This window comes from Lineus longissimus, chromosome 6 (assembly GCF_910592395.1).
Source record: "Lineus longissimus chromosome 6, tnLinLong1.2, whole genome shotgun sequence".
In the NCBI taxonomy this organism is placed as follows: domain Eukaryota; kingdom Metazoa; phylum Nemertea; class Pilidiophora; order Heteronemertea; family Lineidae; genus Lineus; species Lineus longissimus.
In genome coordinates, this window is record NC_088313.1 from 12,699,472 (window position 1) to 12,719,510 (window position 20,039).

The window sequence follows — 20,039 nt, forward strand, 5'->3', positions numbered from 1 at the left end:
CATGGCATGATAGGAGCCTCATAGTCTAGTGGTAACACTGCCAGCTACCATGCAATAGGGCCAGGCTGCTATCCAAGATAAAACCCAGAATTGTATTTCTGAATAAACTGGCATAGCTTTCAAAGCACCAAAATTCCTGGCTCTTGATCACAAGTTTGAGGCTCAATAAGAGATGAATTTTAAAATGAGGTGCTGTTGGATGAGACTCAAAGCCATAATCCCTTGTACCTGAGTGTCTTGGCCAGGGCAAGTCACTAGACCCCTCTCAGAAGTCAGGTGGACAGCAGCCTGTTGTGGACTCCCTACCACCCCGGCAAAAATCCAATGGGGTTATGACACTGGTAATGATGATGATGATGGTAATGATGATGATGGAGATGATGATGATGATGATGATGATGGAGATGACAATAATGATGATGATGATGATGATAATGATGATATCACACACCAGAGAAGCAAACCACCCATTCAAAAACCGAAATCAAAAGACCATACCAGAAATCAACTTAAATATGTGACCCGCTCTACCAAAACTAGGCGCTTGTCGCATCTGAACTTGACAGGTTGATACGGACTTGTTGTTCATTTCCCTATTGTAGACCTTTTGTTGAATATGACCAAATCAGTTTGTAATAGATTTTACAAAAGGTCAACAATAGGGAAATGAACAACAAGTCCGTATCAACCTGTCAAGTTCAGATGCGACAAGCGCCTAGTTTTGGTAAAGCGAGTCACATATAAGTAAACCATGATTCAAAGATAACCAGAAATACGCCTCAAGTCACTCAACCATGCGGCAGACTTACTGTTTAGTAGAACGATTTCGACCGATTGATTTGCTATCTGTATTGGATCTAAACATACTAAATATAACAGATGGGTAGGTGTGAGACATTTAAATACAATTTAAAGCTTTTGTTTATTATTCACTGCAAATTTCTGACTTGTAATGAATGATGAATAGTCAGACTTTGAATAAATGACATGGCCAGGGCCATTGCGCTCACCTCCCTTACGGACAGTTTATTGTTTTTTTATAACCAACAGGTGGCAATACAAGGAATTAAACTGGACCATACTAAGTCCTTATCTTGTATTCCTAAACCGACTGACTTTTAAAGACACACACTGCAGACATGGGGTCCACCTCAAGAGGATGAACATGGCCAGTGCAATGCAACAGATCAGACACCAGAGTGTGATCGAAAAGTGCCCGCCCTGGGACACTGAGAGACTTTCCACATGGCCAAAGGGTGCATCAATGGAGACAAAGCTCTGGGAATCTAGGGAGGTACAAGAGATGACAGCCAGGCTTATTATAGAGACGTAGGCCTAGTTTAATAGTATCGCCATTAAAAGAAAATCGAACCTTTAGGAGATGATTCAAGAAGAAGAATATATACCTTGGTCTCCTCCTGAACAACTTGTAAAGCTGTTCAACCTGAAGTGCCGTCGCGTCATGGAACTCCCGCTTAAACGCCTTGTCCATAACCTTGTCTTCGGCCAGCAGGATGTCGTAGCCATCACGGAAATTGTCAACATTCTTCCTGGCTTCGGAGAAGGCTTCTATGGCAAGGACCTAAAGAAGAGAATATGGTTCTATAAGAAGGAATATAGAACAACACTGTGCAGACTTGGGCTGCGATGTTCATTGTTCTCAATGATAGCAGGAGTGAACTTCTCTATGACTGCATGAGTAGACGGTCCAAGCACGGACTGACCCTGTGCCCTCAGTGGTGACATGTGCAGAGTAACTACCATGACTGAAACAAGACCATGACAGCTTGATTGTTTCACCACGAGGTGCTTGTTAGAGTCATCTCATAGTCTAGTGGTTAACCTTGCTGGCTACCTGTGTCCTCAGTGGTGACATGTGCTGATGATTCTTCTGATCATCAGTGTTATCCACAATAATACCAGTCGTTACCCCTATGCTGTTCAACTTGAAAACATGGTCAGGCAGAGTAACAACCATGACTGAAACAAGACTATGACAGCTTGATTGTTTCACCACAAGGTGCTTGTTAGAATCACCTCAAATTCTAGTGGTTAATACTCATGGCTACCATGCAAAGAGAACCCAAGATTGTATTCCCGGACCAGGATTGGACTCCATACCTCCGGCAAAAAGTCAATAGGGTTACCTAGGCAGTCGAATGATGATGAAGTTATTGCAATCATTGATTGACAAACATTCTCTTAGATGACGACTGCACAGAAAAGACCAATAAATCAATGCCAGAGAGAAAGTCGGGCCTAAGGCCGTAAGGGTTTAAATATCTTGCCCCGAGTTCAAGCAATATTGCTTAAACCAACCTTACATTGAACCTAGAACCTTTAGTTAATGAGACAAACACACTAGTTTACCTTGCACTCCTTCTTGTGCTCAAGCAGCCTGACCAACTCTCTCTCACGCGTGTTCAACTCATCCTCCACAAGGAGGGCGTATTTCAGGCGGACGATTTTCAACTCTTCCTGGTAGATCACCATCTCGGTTTTGATCTTCTTGGTGAAGAGCGTATTCAGCATGTCGTCGTACTGCTGGGCGCCATCGCTGATGAAGCCTTGAAGTTTCTTTAGTTCTGTCTCCAGTTGCTGTGAATTGATACATTCAGAATCAAAGAGAGCCTGTACTTTCAGAAGGGTGTAAATCAACATAGCTCATTTGGTATTGGTTTGGAAAACCTTTGTACTCCCATGCAAAAGGGCTCAGGTTTTAAGCAAGGTAGAACCAAGATTTCCATCTTCTGATGTACAGTAAAACATCCCTTAGCGGACACCTCTCTATTTAGGACAACCTCTCTATTAAGGACAACCTCTCTATTAAGGACAACCTCTCTATTAAGGGCACTAGTTTTGGTCCCAAATTGGTTGTTTTCATTCAACCTGACCTCTCTAATTTCTATTAACGACAGCACTTGTCAGTCCCGAGCGAGGGTGTTCTTAATAGAGAGGTTCTACTGTATTTGACTGGATTTCAAGAGAAACACATTATGTGTTTTTTTCAATACTCTAAATGAGCCTTATTGAGATTCTCTGTGGACACAAAGTGCATATACAAGGCATTCTAAATGATAACAGGGTATGTCTGCTACTTTCAAAACAATTATCAGGAGGAAAATGTTACCAAACCAAGGGGAGGGTCAGAAAATACCAACAGCTTCTGCACTTGCAGTGCTCATCATAATCAGAATCAAAGTCCACAATATTCAAGCATCTGAATACCACCGATTCAAGTAGAAATGAAAGCAGACTCGAACATTTATTTTGAGATCTACACAGATTTATTTGGAGAGTTTCAACTTGCTATAGGTTACACTGCATAAGCCTTTGAATTTCAATGAGAGGAGAGCTCTCAAATATGTGACCCGTCACAGCAAAACCAGGCGCATGTTGCACAGAAGATGAGCCTAAATGACACCAGGAGATAATGGAAGAAATTGATGTGCTCATATTTCACAAAAGGCAGACAATAGAGGAATGAACAAACAGTCCGTCTCAACCTGCCAAGCTCAGAGCGACATGCGCCTGGTTTTGCTGTGACGGGTCACATATTGTGACACTGGTAAAATGACTACGGTTCGAAATGTCCTTCATTCTCGATCAATAGAAGAGGAATACTAACCTTCCTGTACTTCTCTCTCTCCTCCTGGAGGTCTTTCACCTTCTTCTCATAGTCCTTGGCGAGCTTCTGCTCATCTTCTGTCCACTCCTCGGCAGGTTTGGACATGAACGCTGGCACAGGCACATCCTAGAATTAGACGGAATAAAGTTACTCATGAATATTCAATTACTGGCCGAACTTCCAAGCAACTCGTGGAAGAGATATCACCCTCTTGGCTAGATACAAATCCTTTTCAATCCCTCTACCGTAGAGCAGGATGAAATTGGCCCGGGGGGGGGGGTGAAAATGAAATTAAAATTATTCACAATCGTTTTTGGGGTAAATTAGGTTAAGTTTAGCCCACATATTTTTGCATAGTGATTCAATACTATCAATAAAATATTGAAATGAGAGGTGATCGTCAACAAGGACATTATTAGCTCTTTAAACAATGGGCGATTATAATGTATGGAGGAGGAAACCGGAGACCCCGAAGGAAATCCACGCTGTCGAAGAGAGTCGCCCTCTATCACATGAGTGTGCCGGGAACGACCAGGAATCAAACTAGGGACCTCAGAGGTGACAAGTGTTGATGTTGCCACTACACTACTCAGACAGCCATTTAACACTGCTCCGACAGTCATTTAACACTACTCCGACAGCCATTCAACACTACTCTGACAGCCATTCAACACTACTCCGACAGCCATTTAACACTACTCAGACAGCCATTTAACACTACTCAGACAGCCATTTAACACTACTCAGACAGCCATTTAACACTTCTCAGACAGTCATTTAACACTACTCAGACAGCCATTTAACACTACTCAGACAGCCATTTACTAATAATGGTTCTAGGGAAGGGTGGAAAGTGTAGCAAAATTTCACACCACTTTGGGATTATGCCGTCCCATCTTACGTTAGGTTTCTTCCTGTGGAACTAGGTAACATGACCTGCCGTATGACAGTTGATTCTCACAAATTTGCCCATCGACGAATTGTTCATGGGACCATTTTTCCAGGAGAATTTATTCAAGCTGAATAGTTTGCCCCCTTCAATGTACATGTACTCACTTACAACGACTCATATTTTTAAGTCTCATCTTCTTTCCTGACCTCAAGTTGGTCTACCCCTACCATCTTGATGTCAAGGGCTGCCCCCCCCCCCCCAGAAGTCATGTTAAACAGTTACGTTAAGTATCCTTAGGGACATTACCTCTTTCAGTTAATCCCATTGAAATTTTCTCGTTAAGACTGAACGCTTCCGTTAAATCTAATGTTGTTTTGAACAACTCAGCCCTGGAGTTTTCATTTTGCCCAAAAGTTTAGCACGAATTCGAAGTAATCAAAATTTCAGAAATTCATAAACTACAATGCAAACTATTACCTTTTTCAGTTCATCCTCCTTCTTCACCTCTAGTACCCCTCCCATCATGGTGTCCAGGGCTCTCTCCCTCGCATTATCACCCTTCTCCTTGGCCTTGCGCTCCTCTTCAATCTTCTGTTCTTTCTCACGCTGTTTCTGTTGCTCTGGGGTCAGGTATTTCTCAACCTTCACCTGAAACAAAAGATGAAAACTGAACAATGACCGAACTGCCTACCCTTGTGTCCAGCAAAACGATACTTTATGAAATTTATCAGTCAAAATCATTGTCAAAAACACATTTTTGGGACTTCTGTGGGCAATTTGATACTCCCCTGATGGTCATACAAATCTCACTTGGACTTGACTAATAGGGGAATGATGCCATGTCTTGGCTAGGAGTTGAACTCACAACCTCTTCATCATGAGGCAGAAGCTCTTCCACTGCACCACCACTGCCCCTAGAAGTAGATCACCCTCACCTTAGAGGACCTTTTTTAATACTTCGAAAGACTACGTTTTACAGCATTATCGGAGAACTGAGTGGGGAGACTAATTTTGTCACTATGTGGTATTAGCCACATGGGTTATGACCATCCCCTCAGGAATGACCTCAATCATGTCAATTGAACCTGAGTTGAATATTGTTCTAATCTACTCTACAGGCCTCACCGCAGCCATAATGAAATTAAGGAAAACGAAGTAATGATCTCAGTACCTCCTCATCTTCGACTACCAAGAGAGACTCTGGCTTCTCAAGGACGCCGAACTCTGGCTCAAACACCTCGTCCAAGAGGTCAAGGTCGACGATAATCTTCTTGATACGGCGGTTTTTATCTTTGATACGGGTGATCTCCTGCTCTTTCTTCTTCAGCATCTCTTCGAACTCTTTGTTGAAGTTGACCTTGATCCTGTGAATCGCATCCTAGAGGAAAGGAAAATATGGATGAGTATATACCCGGGTCGTTTAGACAGCAGAGCATGGACCTGTGGTGTTTTATTTCTCAGTGCTTCAATTGACACTTACACTGCACACATACTGTGTACTGTACACTTTTTCGGGTTGACCACAGGTACCGCCATTTTGGCTACAACTTGAATTCCTAAAGCAATTAGAACTTTTTCAAAATTTAGTGAATGCTCATTTCAAGGGCTTGAGTCTGTTCTTTGTTTTCCAGGGAACAGCCTCCCAGGTTTTAAATGAGCATTCAATTAATTTGGAAAGTGTTTTAATTGCTTTAGGATTTTGAGTTCGAGCCAAAATTGCGGTACCTACATGTATGGTCAACCCCACCAGTGGATGCACAGCTGTTACACATAAGTCTATTAGTCCAGAGAAACACACGTCACTTGTCACGAGTAACTGATGAAGGCTTGAAAACATGACATGAGGGTGAAAAGCGACATCATGAATCATACCATAGCCTGCTATTTGGAAATGACTTGTTCGTTCTTCTTGACACACATGATAATTTAACAGTGACAAGTTGCATGTGAAAATGTGAACTCTATACAATATAACGGCCTTGAAAGTAAAATAGGCCTTCTGTAAAGGCGCCCTGAACCGGTTTATATCCGTCAACACGTCACAGTATATGCGCGTAAAACCCAATTCTGACAGACATTTATAAAGTCAACTGGACATTGGCTGATATTTATAAAAGACTAGTAAATGCTTTTACTTTAAACTTCATGTACATTTACACTAGCCATCTCTGTAGAAAACTGTAGTAAAAACATTTACTAGTCATATTTGAATATTAGCCACTATTGTGTCGACTGGCTTGGCAATATATGCCAGCTGACGTACCTCCAACAGAACTATCTGGTTGATCTTCTGCTCCCTGGTGCAGAGCTCAAACTGACTGTAGAACAGCTCACTGCCACCACCATACTGGGCACCTGAAGAAAACAAACACAATGTCGTCACTACAGATACAAGATTGTTTAACAGATACACAAGAATCACAAAACAAAATTCAGATTTTGAATTCTTAAGCTGCCCAAATTAAGCGAATTTGATAACAGCCACCTGCAATCATGATTGCATGCGACCAAAAATCGCCCATCTGCATTGGTCATTGCAGGTACCTGAGATGATCATCAGTGATCGCACTCTCCTTCAATCAATATCAAACCCATCAGCGATAACCAGTTTTACCCGCAGAGAAGAGATATTTTTGTCACACATTGCAGCAATTATAATTGTGGGTCGCAGCCATTTTGAGTGGCACTTTATGGCTAGTTCTACACGCACCTCAGATAGGATTGCGCCCAGACTCTATAATTCCCTCATCTGATAATCGACCGGACATAAAAAATAAGTGGGTTCCCATTTTACTTGTGTGCATGTCCAAACAAGTACTTTCTGACTGTCAACAAAGCAGCTATGAAAAAATTGCAAGTACTGTGAGCACTGTGAAGTCACTTATATTGGTCTCAACTGCAGGTTACAGGCCATAAAGGAGTCATAATCTTAGTACATACGCATCTGATGGGGAAAGGGGGTCAAGAATTTGGGTGCTCATTTGTGTACCCTGCATTTTTTACCACTTTTAGGTATGGGGGGGGGGGGGGGTCTTGAAAATCAGAAAAATGTGTGTATGTTATTAAATTGAAAGTATGCCCCCCCCCCCCCCCCAAAAAAACACTTGATGAATACTTTCAAGTTTCAGAAACATTTTCTCATTCTTGAACTTGAAGAACAGGTGAGTGGGTTTATGACACCATGGAGGTATCAGTAATACCTCCATGATGATACCCAATCATTCTAGGATCTCTAAACCAAATACATGTAGTGAAATATAACTTGAGAGCAAGTGCAGTCATGTCGTAAATCTCAAAATGACTATGAATGGCATGACATCAATCAAACAACTCTTAAAGATGAATTTGAAAAATAGAATTTATGACAGAGGAATAAACTTAATTTAATCATTGGTGACCAGAAACTTTCAAAACCTTAGGAACTTTAGCAGTGACATCAAACACCTAAATAAAAAATTATAGCGAATACAATTGTCATTTTGAAGTGCAAAATTGGTTCTCTGATGTGCCCAAATGAAGCAATTCGATCAATCAAATGTCCTTTTTAAAAAAGTGCTGAAATTAAATTTGAACATTATAATATACAGACAGTGATTAGTGCTATTTGTGCCCGCCTCGAGGCAAATTATCATTTCTTACCCATTGACGGAAAGTCATATTGGTCGTCAGCTAATGATTGGAAAGACAGGACAGAAGAAGTAGGTGAGAACAAAGGTTAACAGGGAAGGAATAATGAGTTTCTAACAGGCTGCGGAAATGCAGGAACAGGCCTGATTTTTGATTAATTGATCATTTCACAGGCTTTCCAAATTCTGACTACTTTGAGGGTACATTAAATGCAGCCTCCGCCAGAGACCCTGGAGAGTGAAACACTGTTTTTATGCACCAGACTGCCGCTGGACTGGTTGACAGTTTTCTAAGGGTTGCCAAGCCTGGAATGAGTGTTAGTTGTAGTAGAATGGGGTATTTGTAGCCCCGGTTTATTTGTAGCCCCTGCATTGTTTGATGCATGGGGATATCAATCAATATCATAGGCAGGGGTTACAATTACCACGGGGCTACAATAACAATTACCCCGAGGCTACAATTAACTCTTGGGCTACAATTACCCTGACAAAGTGTCAGAGGTGTTGGTTTTGTGCCTGTAACACAGGATTTTGCTGTCTGACATGGATTGGGTTATTGTTGTAAAAACTGGCAGTTTGTACCTGTCAACTCAAAGAATCAGACAGCAACTCATGTGTACCTAGCTGTCAAAACCTCTAAAATCAAAATTCGGTGCCTGACAATGGCCTTGACCGGCACCGTATTTCCAGGCTAGGGTCTTATCCGGCCAAACGGATCTGCTTTCAAAAAACCTCTAAATCATGGTACCCATCAATTGAACCTTCTGCTAGGTATTAATTATCATTTTAAATCTGAGGTGAGCATGGACAATAGAAACTTTGCAGATTGTTTGGATTTGGACTGGAGAGTTTTAGGCTGTGTATATATCCATGGACTGTTTCCTTGCGGACCAGTGGCATTGTTTCAATGTCTCCAATGGCAATGGCAAAGTATGTTCCAAACCAAGTGCAAGGTTGATTTTGTGTGCGGTGCGTCGATCACTGGGTCACAAGCGAATACGGAAAAAATAAATACAGAAAAATGCCACAAGCAAACAGTTTGTGGATACACAGCCTTAAGGGAGAAAATAACTAAAGACAGATTGTTATCCTTCTGATAATTAAAAAAAATGTTATCAGAAATATGAAAAAGAAATGAAAAAGACGATTATCATTACGATCTATACAAGAATGTTTAGAATTGTAGCCATCCAGTTTAAAACTAGACAGTATAAATATGTGGTACATTGTAATATGGTAATTAACTGTGTGGTATTATGGTAATTAACTGTTAAGAGGGTACATGCAGACCAATTGTTACGACATTTAAGTGACTTACGGTGCATTTCGGGTGACATGGTTGCAGGTACATTTCCTAAAGTGCATGGACAACATGTAATAAGCATTAATGATACCACCACTACCAGTAACCATATGTGGAAGAATGGGTAATAAACAGCATTAGGAGGGATGCATGTTCAGCAATGTCAGTAGTCCACTACCCCTTTAAGGGTACATGTATAAATACACCCTTAAATGGGTAGTAGAATTTTCATTTATCCCTGTAGAGGGCGCAGCAAGGCCTGTACCTTTTCAAGGCCTGTGCAAACATCACAACAAATTGAATAATGCCGACTGCTGTTGACGATAATGATGTCACACAACTTCATGCGTTATGAGCTAACAGAGCCAGCTAATGAGGTCACAATGACACGTCATTTGATCTCTTCAACACGTGATTGGTTCCCTGTGGTCGTTTTAACTTGTTCGTCGTTTTTTCTGGTAATAAAACCGACCTCATGAGCCCCGAAAAGGTACACACTGCACCCCCTAGGAGATTTGGTCAGCCACTAGCTTACTGCAAAACTACACTATGGTGCATCGATACAGCTGAATCCTCTTTTGGAATTTTAAACTGCGACTGTCTTGTTTACAAGTGATGGAAAACCGGAAGGAATACCACCAATGGTATTGTCACAACATACACTGCAGGGATCTGAACATTTGAAAATGTTCTTCAATTTGAGGAGGTCGAAGTAATTCTAATTTAACGATGAGTCGGAATAATGAAATTCATCTTTATAAACTCAATACTGGATAACCAAAATCCCACCACAGTTCTAAATTGCACATTCCTACTTCCACCGTGATGTATTTTATGTGTCCCTAATTTTTCATCATATACCCTCTGTGCATTGATCCGGGAGAACCACTGAAGGCCAAAATTTTACCCCGAAGGTTTCATTCAAACTTTCCGAAAAATCACACGAAGTGAACCGGGGCCAGTCTTTTACAATATAAGAGAGTATTTGTTGCCCTTTATAACATTTCAGCATGTATTTTGAAGAAACAATTTTGAAAATGCAAGAAACAAATATCGCATGACCCAGGAGGGTGATCCACCCATGCTATAAAAATATCTGGATCACACAAGAAAAAACTGCAGTCTCGAGCTTTAAGGCCGGAGAAATCATCTCGTGAGATCTGGATGTACTCGTGCAGTTTTCTTATTATACACTGGCAGTTATTTTAATACACCTGGGCTGAGATTGAACTGCACATTTCTGACCCACCACGACAAAATGAGTCGCATGTCGCACAGAAGATGAGCCTAAAATGACACCAGGACACAATAGAAGAAATTGATGTACTCAGATGTCACGAAAGGCAGACAATAGTGAAATGAACAACCAGTCCGTCTCAACCTGTCAGCTCGGAGTGTCATGCGACTTGTTTCGTCAAGGCGGGTCACATTTATACAGTGCAAATGGACTACGTGCCAATAAAGCCTCATTTTGAATTCAGCAGTAATGGTTAGGCAATTACCATTACCGCTTGGGTTGGTGCAAAATATGGAAGCATTTCAAAAACCACGATATTCGTTATTTGATTTGAGGTGTTTTAGAATAGATATTGATACCTCTCTGTTGGTATTGATTATCTCACCAAAACTGCGAGGGTGGAGCTAAAACATTGGCCAAAACCTCGGCTACGCCTCAGTTTTGGTCTACATTTAAGCTCCACCCGAGTGGTTTGGGTGAGACAGCCAATACCGACAGTGAGGTATCAATTTTCTTAAACAATGATATGAATAACGCTGACATGGTTGATGGTCAAGTATACTAACCTTTATCATCTGAATAGCCTACAGCGATAGCAGTTTGGGAAAGAATTAGGAATATGAATTCAGGCTTTTTATACTATCAATGTCACTGACCCAACTGGTGACTTGAAACAACGTTGTCCTGTGTCCTTCTCTGGGCAAAGAAGCTTTACTGTCTCTTTTTTAGTGAAAAAACTGAAGTATGCTGATCTATGGTATTCTAGAGTCACTTCATTAGATACCTCAACTCCCGCTGCCCTATAAATTACATGGTTTTCACATCATTTAACAGTGAAAGAGGGCGCCACATGTCCTCAAATCGGCAAAATAAATTCAAATTTCTTTTTCAATTGTTTCAAGGGTTAATATTCATGACCCCTGTGAGGCTGTTTTTTGCACCTTCAGAATACTCAACTCTGATCCTAAATCCAATAAATAATGCCTTAAAACCAAAGAATACGATTCTTTTCAGTGGAGATTCTTATTTTAGCGACAACTTAAAATTTACCTCTGATGTTCCGAAACATCAACATGATCAACAGCTATCTGTGACAAAATGTCTCCTTATTGGACCAAAAAACACAAAACATATATCCCAAAAATGTAATTGAAAGCCATTTCCCGGGATATTGAATAAGCGGGATAAGCATTTGGAAAAGGAATGAATTTTTTATGATTAAAGCAATTAATACATAATTATGATCAAGGTATTGGTATGGAGCAGGATTCGAAGGATTGCCGGTTGGGGTTTTAAAAGGTTCGAGTGGGAGGCAAAGTTAAGGAGCCATTGCTGAGGTATCTGTGGTAGGGAACACATTATTTCATGCTAATTTTTAGGTAAATAACTCAAACAGATGTGCCGAAAATTGTTGCCTTATTGAGAGAAACTTCACTCTTAGAAATAAAGATTTTTTCGACCGCCAGAAATTTCCACCCATAGAGGGTTTTCAGAGAAGCGTAAAAACCTAACTTAAGTAAGATTTTTTCACCAACTCAAAACCATTTGGGGTTTTTAATTTGACCAAAAATCTCGATGATTGAAAAAACCTATGACGGTTTTCAGAAGCTTGAAAACCTTTATTTCTAAGAATGTTCAGTGCATGCACACACAAAAATACAGGCTGTGTTTTTACCAATTCACTTCAACAAATGTTCAATTTTGGAGAGTTCTTGGCTTAGATAATGTGCATTGTTTTTTTCTCTTTTTCCTTACCTAGACTGCCAATGGTAGAGGGTTGCTCCTTCCCGTCACTGACGTCATCAGGATCGAGTGGCTCCTCCTCAGGCTGGAAAAATAAAGCTAACAATCAGAAAAGTGTTTACTAGAATCATATCAGGAGCAGCTGTGAATTTTCAAATACCTCAGTCAGGCCAACATTTCAAAAGGTTTTTTTCAAAGGCGTGTTTCAGCCACAAAAGAAAGGGTGTTATGCAAGAAAACAGACTGATTGACTTTGAAGGTAATTCAAAATCAAATAGAAACTTTTTACTTCCAAATTCAGGTACAGTTTACATGAAATACAACACAAGCTTATATGAATTTCATATGAATTATCATTTTCACGAACAAGTACCAAGCTACATGTACATGTATATGTTCAAAGCATGGAGGTCCACTCCTCAAACATTTCTTTATTATTTCATGATTCAATACATGGACACCATATAATGATACATGCCACTGAAAAATGCCTCATTTTTTACAACTTTTTGGAGGGGATTCACAAAAATTCCAGAGAAGTAAAAAAATCATGATTTTTTTTCAGAAGATCACGAAATTTCTTCCGTTTTTCAAATCAATAAATATTTTCTTTTTACGAATCAAGGCTATTCGCAATAAAATGGTCACGAAAATTAAGCAATTTTCAGTGTACCACAAGGGTTAACAAAGCCACCATCATAGGATTCATGAACGTGTTCTGTCTTTACTCCATGTCATGACAACAGGAACTTTATCCTTGGCAATGATCCATGAGACTTGGCCCAAACTTACCGGAAAATTAAATTTTTCTCTCACAGCCTTTTCTAATGGCTCTTCCTGATTAAGCCAAGCAGCACAAACAGAATTTGTAAAATTTGTTAGTTTAAGTGTAAGAACATGCTATACAGGGTGGCCCAGAAACCTTTTTTCTTGCACAAATAGAATTCTATTGTGTATCCATTGTGTGAGGGAAAAGTCTTCTGGGCCACCCTGTAGTGTGAACGATACTGAAACTGTTGGGTAAGAGAACGGCAGTGGAACCATGGAAAGATACATGAAGAGACAAAATCTCGTCACTTTGACCCTTTTGGTGCAGGTGACGTGCATAGCACGTTACGTAGATGGCCCCATGGCGTGCGATGACGTACACAGCACGTCATGCCATGCAAGAATATCAAAACAGACTATAGTCCAACAATATTCTCTAAAACCAATTTTGAATATTTCTACATCAATATTCAATTCACATGATGTTTTGGATGGAGTGTTGCCATGGACAAATTATCTTACATATGGCCTGTTTTTCGTGACATGGCACTTGAGCCAAAGTTCCACTCTCGTCTGATGGGATTTTGCAAGCACATGCAATGGAGGGGAATGAAAAACAGAATGTGAATGGAACGAAACAAAATGCTGAATATATCGTGATGAATCACAAAATTTTCATGTGATTCTGAAAAACTTGAAGCATGCAGGATAACCGAGTATCATTGGCTAGTTAAACCAGTACACTCATAAAAATAAGGTTTTTTTTACTTTTAAAAACCTAGTACATATATAGAACCTCTCTTTTAAGGACACCCTTGGTACTGACAAGTGATCTCCTAGAGAGGTGTCCTTATAAAAGAGGTCAAATTGAATGGAAACAGCCAATTTGGGACCAAACCTAGTCTCCTTAATTGAGAGATTGTCCTTAATAGAGAGGTGTCCGCTAAGGGAGGTTCCACTATATTGGGGTTTTACAGGCAAAACAAATGTGCACCCCCGAAGGTTTTTTAAGAGACATGAAGAACCCTTAAAAGTTTTTGAGCTCGTGAAAGCGTCAAAGAGTTCCTCATATCCTTGAAACACCTCTGTGGAGTGCATATTTGCGTTGGCTAAAACCCCCCTAAAAGGTTTTCCCAAAACTCGAAAACCCTTATTTCAAAGAGTGTAGTGCACTGTTCTTACACACTGAGTGCCAAAAGTAAAAAAAGTTGAAGAAAATCTGGTTTAATAATTCCCACTGATTGTTTTCTAAAATGATCTATTCAAATCTTGTCAAGTGATCTGGCATCAGTGGGTTCCACTTCTGAAAACCACCAAACTTTATTTTTGCGATTTGCAGAAATAAACAAACATCCCAAACACAAACAATTTCCATTTTGACAGATTTTAAAATTTCTTTCCCTTCCCCAACCCCAAAATATTTTTTTCTCGCCTCTTATTTTTGTAGATACAGTGGAACCTCTCTTAGCGAACACCTCTCTATTAACAACAACGTCTCTATGAAGGACACTAGTTTTGGTCCCGAATTGGTTGTTACCATTCAATTTGACCTCTCTCATCAGGACACCTCTCTATTACGGAGAACATTTGTCAGTCCCGATGGTGTCCTCGATAGAGAGGTTCTACTGTAGTTTACAAATTCCCCGAAAGTTTTGTGGTTTACAGTGCCAGTATGTATTCATAAGATAGCCAATGATACCAAATTATCATCAGAAAATTGATTATAGAAAGCTTGACCTCATAATACATCAGAAACCTATCGTCATCTTCATCGAAGGCTGGAGTCTTTTTAAACTGACGCTGAAAGGGCGGGAATTAGGATATATGTTATGGAGGGGTTGCAGGTGAAAATATAAATGGCGAATTTATGGTATATGTTGACCAAATCAGGTGATCAATTTGAAGAGTTTCATCTCCAGTTGTCCCATACACCAAATGCAAAATGTTTGACATGTTCAAGAGTTTAGCATGCTGGAATGAAGCCACACCCTGTAAACGTAGAAATGGGTTAAATTTTTAAGCCAGGTTTTTAGCTGTTTGCCTCAGTGATGTCACTCTTGCATATGCAGATGGAGTTTACAGCGTTTCAAAGAGATGATTACCGCAGTCAATGGAACCCTCTGTTTGGTGACGTAGATCTACGTAATTGGGCAGTGAACGGTTGAGAGTTAAAGACGTATATCTACGTCATTTGGCACTTAAGGTGTTAAAGTCGAAGGGATTAGTCTGTTGACCATGAGAATTATGTACTAGCTACTCTTTCTGGACAATTGTTCACAATATGCAGTGTTTTTTTTCAAGTTGACATCGCCCCACACACCCACCTTGTCAGAGGCAGAGTGGTGACAAAGTGACATCAATGAGGCAACCATTCTGTCAAAGATTTGGGGAAAGCCTTGGCAGGAGTCGCTGCATTAACCATTACCTGCTGCTCCCTATCAGAAATCAGTTTAGATTTTTTCTTCTGAAATAAAGGTGATGGAAGCCATTCGTCAATCTATTGAACTATGATTCCTATCATATAAAGTTAGGAAGATAAGTGTTGATCAGGTAAGCCTAGTGATGGACTGAACATGGTTAAAACGATGGATGTGGGAAATCAGGGGCGTAGCTATTTTTTGCTCTTGAGGGAAGCAAAAGGCTCTCTGAGAGGCAAAGTTACAGTTTTTTATATTTTTCTGACAAAATCACCGTCTAACACATTTTTTGGTGACTTTTTTTGGTGGGGGGGGGGGGGGGGCCCAGCTAGCTACACCCCTGGCAATGAATGGAGTGTCAAATTGATTGTTTCTAAACGAATAATTGTAACAGGTGGCTAAATACAGGGTACCCTAAGGACTGTTTTACATAAGTGTTCCTACCAACTTTACATACCATAAAAATTATTTCTAATGACAGGGAATTTATAAAAGGCTACAAATGACGGGACTTTATGTACTTACATGAAATGTTATCTATTAAACACGGCAAAAACACACATGGTTAATTAAAAATGAAAAAGTTGATGGTTGCAACCATTAGAATGAGGCAAAACCACAAAATAGTGTGCACAGATTCTTCTATATCATCTTTCAAACAATTTTGAGCACTTTTCTAATGATGAAAAGTTAAGTATTGTTTAGAAAACAATCACACAATGTCAAGCGCAGGCAGATTAACAGAAAAAATTGGTTGTCAGTGGGCTAGAAAGGTTTAACTTTGTAGTTCATTATTCGAAACAATTTGTGTTTAAAATCATCTCAGAACAGTTTGCCATTTACAACCACTTCTTTCTGTGCTAAAAACATTTTGAGGAGTTTTGATAACGTACTGCTGATGATTTGTTGCCCTGTTCCAGGACGTCTTTTCGGTCCTTCATCTCGGCTATCTCCACTGTCCGTTGCAGCGTCACTCGTTCCAGTTCCTCGACCTCTTCCTCGGAGCGTTCACGCATCGGGTAGTTGGCAACTTCCAGATTGGAGTTGAAAGCCTGACGAGAGAGAACGAAATATGTAAGTGGGCAGAGAATGTTCAGGTTATAAATACTGATCTCGATGGCATTGTTGTTAAGGTGTCTGCCTCGTGAATGGGAAGTCAAAGGTTCAAGGCCCGCTGGTAACCTCTTTCTGATGCGGCCGGTTGGTCAGCCGCCTGCTAGTTGAATATAGGGTACAAACTCAGTGCCTTCTCGCCATGTGCCTGGCATTAGAGATAGGAGTTTGGAAGTAAAGAGTGTCTCATAAAGCTGGCTGGCCCTTTCATCAGCTTGTCCACTCCTACACATGGCGGCATAGCAACCATTGAGCCTTACCCCGATGGCTCTTCCCTTGACGACCATCTCATCCCAACACTCCTTCTTGATCAACTCTCTCAGGTACATCTTGGCAAGGTTGTCCAGTTCAATTTCCTCTCGAATCTGCAGAAGGAAGACAAAAAGACAGATATACAAACTGCTTCATACAAATGATAATATGTTTTTATTTCCATCAATCAAAAGTTGCAACACGTCATTGCTAACACACTGATGACAGCAGCCAATTGATATAACCCCCACGATAACCTACCCTCTGGACTTCAGCCTGACCATCAGCTTGCAGACGACCTTGCTCCTCAAGGTCAAGGTCGAACTCATGTCTTCCCAACTTCTCAATATCAGGGACAATATCATTTTCACGCATCATGGTTTGAATCTAAAAACATAAAAGAAGTGCCAATGGAGAAAGAACTCTACACTGCGGTAGAAAGATTAGTGTTGATCATACCAGAAAAATGAACCCACTATATTGTTTGAACTCCACCAACTGATGCTTGGTAGGATTTGTCAAGGCTGTCATCAAATGTCCTCACTGTTTTTACACCTGCTGTTGGGATATTTTTACTGTGAATAAATGATAAACAAGTTATATAGATTGGTGCAAAATCCCCTTGTGTCATAATCTAGTAGTCTTACACTGCTAACGCTCAGTGACTCTTGCATTGTAGTTCCCTGGTAGCTTTATACTTGTGATGGAAAAAACCCGAGGTAGGTGATGTACCCGACAATTACCACCTGGTGCTGCATGAGACACAAAGAATCTAGTTCAGATTTGGTGTCAAATTTAAAGGAGGTGACCCCACAATGAAAACATAAGTAGACGAGTTGGGCTTGACTGCAGGGCATCACTATTGAGTAATGTGTATATCTGCGCAGAGGGCGCAACTAATACAAAATATGTTCTTACAATTTTCCTCATTTCTCTAATCTCCGTCCTCAGTTGTTTCTTCTTCTCGGAGTACTTCTTATCCTCTTCCTGATGCGCCTCCATTTCTCTAATCTCGATCCAGGTGGAGTCGGCCCCTGGAGTCGGGGTTGGTGTGGTGTAGACTTCCTCTGCCTCCGGGGTCTTGGGCTTCTCATCATCGGGGTCTCCCTCAGTCTTTCCTGTGAGGGTGCCGGGCCGGGAAGGCATGGGTGACCATTCGGCCATACCCTGGATGGTCTGGTGTTCCTCCTCTGTGGTTGACATGTGTTGCATGTGGTGCTTGCGCGCCAATTCATGCGCAGACTTTGCTTTCATCGCTCCATGGCTGGTAAATCTGATCGGGGAAGAGGAAATGTAAGATTTACTCGTCTATGCCGAGACAAGACCTAAAATGGCTCAATTTCATTCAACCATCGCTGGCGTTTTTAATGGAAATGACTGAAGCTGTAGCTGCTTATCTACTAAACAAAGTGTGTTGCAATTTAAATTCATTTGGAGAACAGATGTGGACAACTCAGGTCACTTCTGAGGTCCGGGTTTTATCCCTGGTCCAGCTGTCCCAGTACTCATGCAATAGACACGGCGACTCTCTTTGATTGACAGCGTAGGTTTCCACTGGGTTACCTGGTTTCCTCCTACAATACAAATCACCCCAATATCGTCTCAAGAGCCAATAATGAGCCAAGTTGGCTCACGTGCTCACAACTCAATATTTAAAAGAAGAGCAGACAAGAGCACATTGATGAAAGGGAAAGGACTTTTGGGAAACTCGTCCTGACATTCATTCACAAGCAATTCAACCAAGGCAAAGAAGAATACAGAAAAGCAGAACAGTTTTGTCAAACTTTCAAAGTATAAAAATAAAGGTTTTATACAATTCTTTTAATTCAAATAGCCAGATAATAATCAAGTGCAGAAGCCAAGTTCATCTTCTGGTATCAATCAAGGATAGTTACTCAAACCTAAAAGCGTTGCTAATCTGTAAGCCAAGCTTTCCAAGTGGCACGCTTATGCCACATGTCATGCTCTATCAACTAAGGCGGTGAAAATTCCTTTTGAAAAGGATGTAGGAGGGCATTCATTAGGTTACTGCATGGTGTATGATTCATTTTGACATCTATTTTACACCTATACTTTAAGTTTATAAGAAAGAAATAACAAGAATATTGGACTTCAAGAATACCAACTTGAATATCCAAGTACAGTGGAACCTCCCTCAGGGGACACCTTCTCCATTGAAAAAACCCCTTTATCAAGGACACTGCACTTTGTTCCAAATTGGTCATTTCCATTGAAGTTGACCTCTATAATCAGGACATCTCTCAATTAAGTACCAGGCCCAAGGGTGTCCGTAACAAAGAGGTTCGACTGTATAATCAACAAGCATTAAAAGCAAAATATACAGTAAACCTTGCATGGAGTGGACTCGACAGGACCAGTAGGGTTTGTTTGTTTTAACCGAAATCCGGTATACACATCACCAATTAGGAACTCATCCTGAGGAAATCAGGGGTTAATATTTCCTTTCCCCTTCACACATACCCCGAGACACTTTCCCAAATTTTCCCAAAGTAAAGCACAAAGTAAAATATGTGTCACTAGCATCCAAGTCTGGACTTGAAGACTGGTCTGTTATATACTAGGTGTTAAAAAACATTTGTCGCTTTTGATTTCTAATAACTTCTGAACTACTTCTCCGATAGGGACCAAATTTTAGTACATGTAGCATGCAACTGCCACACCCATCATATTTTCTGATAAAGGTTTAGTTGCGTAATGAGTTATGACAACCCTTGTTACTCGGTTTAGTTTAGAAGTTATTAGAAATCAAAAGTGACAGATATTTTTTTTAACACCTAGTAATCGTATGAGTATCCATTTTTGCGAGTCCAATTCATATATGTATGCAAGGGTTAAGCATGATCTGAAGCAATCAAGTTACATGTACGTGGATAGCCATGACACCGAGGAGAAGTTAAGCTTCATGTCCAGCTCCAGCGTTCTGTCTTGGATGTTTTTGTGAAAGAATATATAGAAACCACATTGCCTTTATAATCCGTTTCACGAGAAAATGGCACCCAGATTTTTGGTGATTACACACAGAAAATGTAGCAGTAGCCA

The 20,039-nt window shown here is 40.5% G+C and overlaps 1 protein-coding gene across 5 annotated transcripts in view; it reads right to left on the minus strand.

Moving 5' to 3' along the window:
* The window catches only part of LOC135488913 (cilia- and flagella-associated protein 43-like), a 50,507-nt gene that overhangs the window by 9,782 nt on the left and 20,686 nt on the right, over positions 1-20,039 (minus strand). For 2 of the 5 annotated variants that reach the window (XM_064773844.1, XM_064773846.1), the window contains exons 14-26: positions 17,898-18,252; positions 17,241-17,366; positions 16,988-17,092; positions 16,508-16,666; positions 13,222-13,266; positions 12,442-12,514; positions 11,253-11,270; positions 6,784-6,875; positions 5,692-5,898; positions 4,998-5,168; positions 3,629-3,754; positions 2,371-2,598; positions 1,407-1,582 (exon numbers count right to left, since the gene is read on the minus strand). In XM_064773844.1, the coding sequence (XP_064629914.1) occupies positions 1,407-1,582; positions 2,371-2,598; positions 3,629-3,754; positions 4,998-5,168; positions 5,692-5,898; positions 6,784-6,875; positions 11,253-11,270; positions 12,442-12,514; positions 13,222-13,266; positions 16,508-16,666; positions 16,988-17,092; positions 17,241-17,366; positions 17,898-18,252 (1,881 nt within the window). The remainder of the gene's footprint in view (positions 1-1,406; positions 1,583-2,370; positions 2,599-3,628; positions 3,755-4,997; positions 5,169-5,691; positions 5,899-6,783; positions 6,876-11,252; positions 11,271-12,441; positions 12,515-13,221; positions 13,267-16,507; positions 16,667-16,987; positions 17,093-17,240; positions 17,367-17,897; positions 18,253-20,039) is intronic. The other 3 variants (XM_064773847.1, XM_064773845.1, XM_064773848.1) reach the window with 3 other exon arrangements.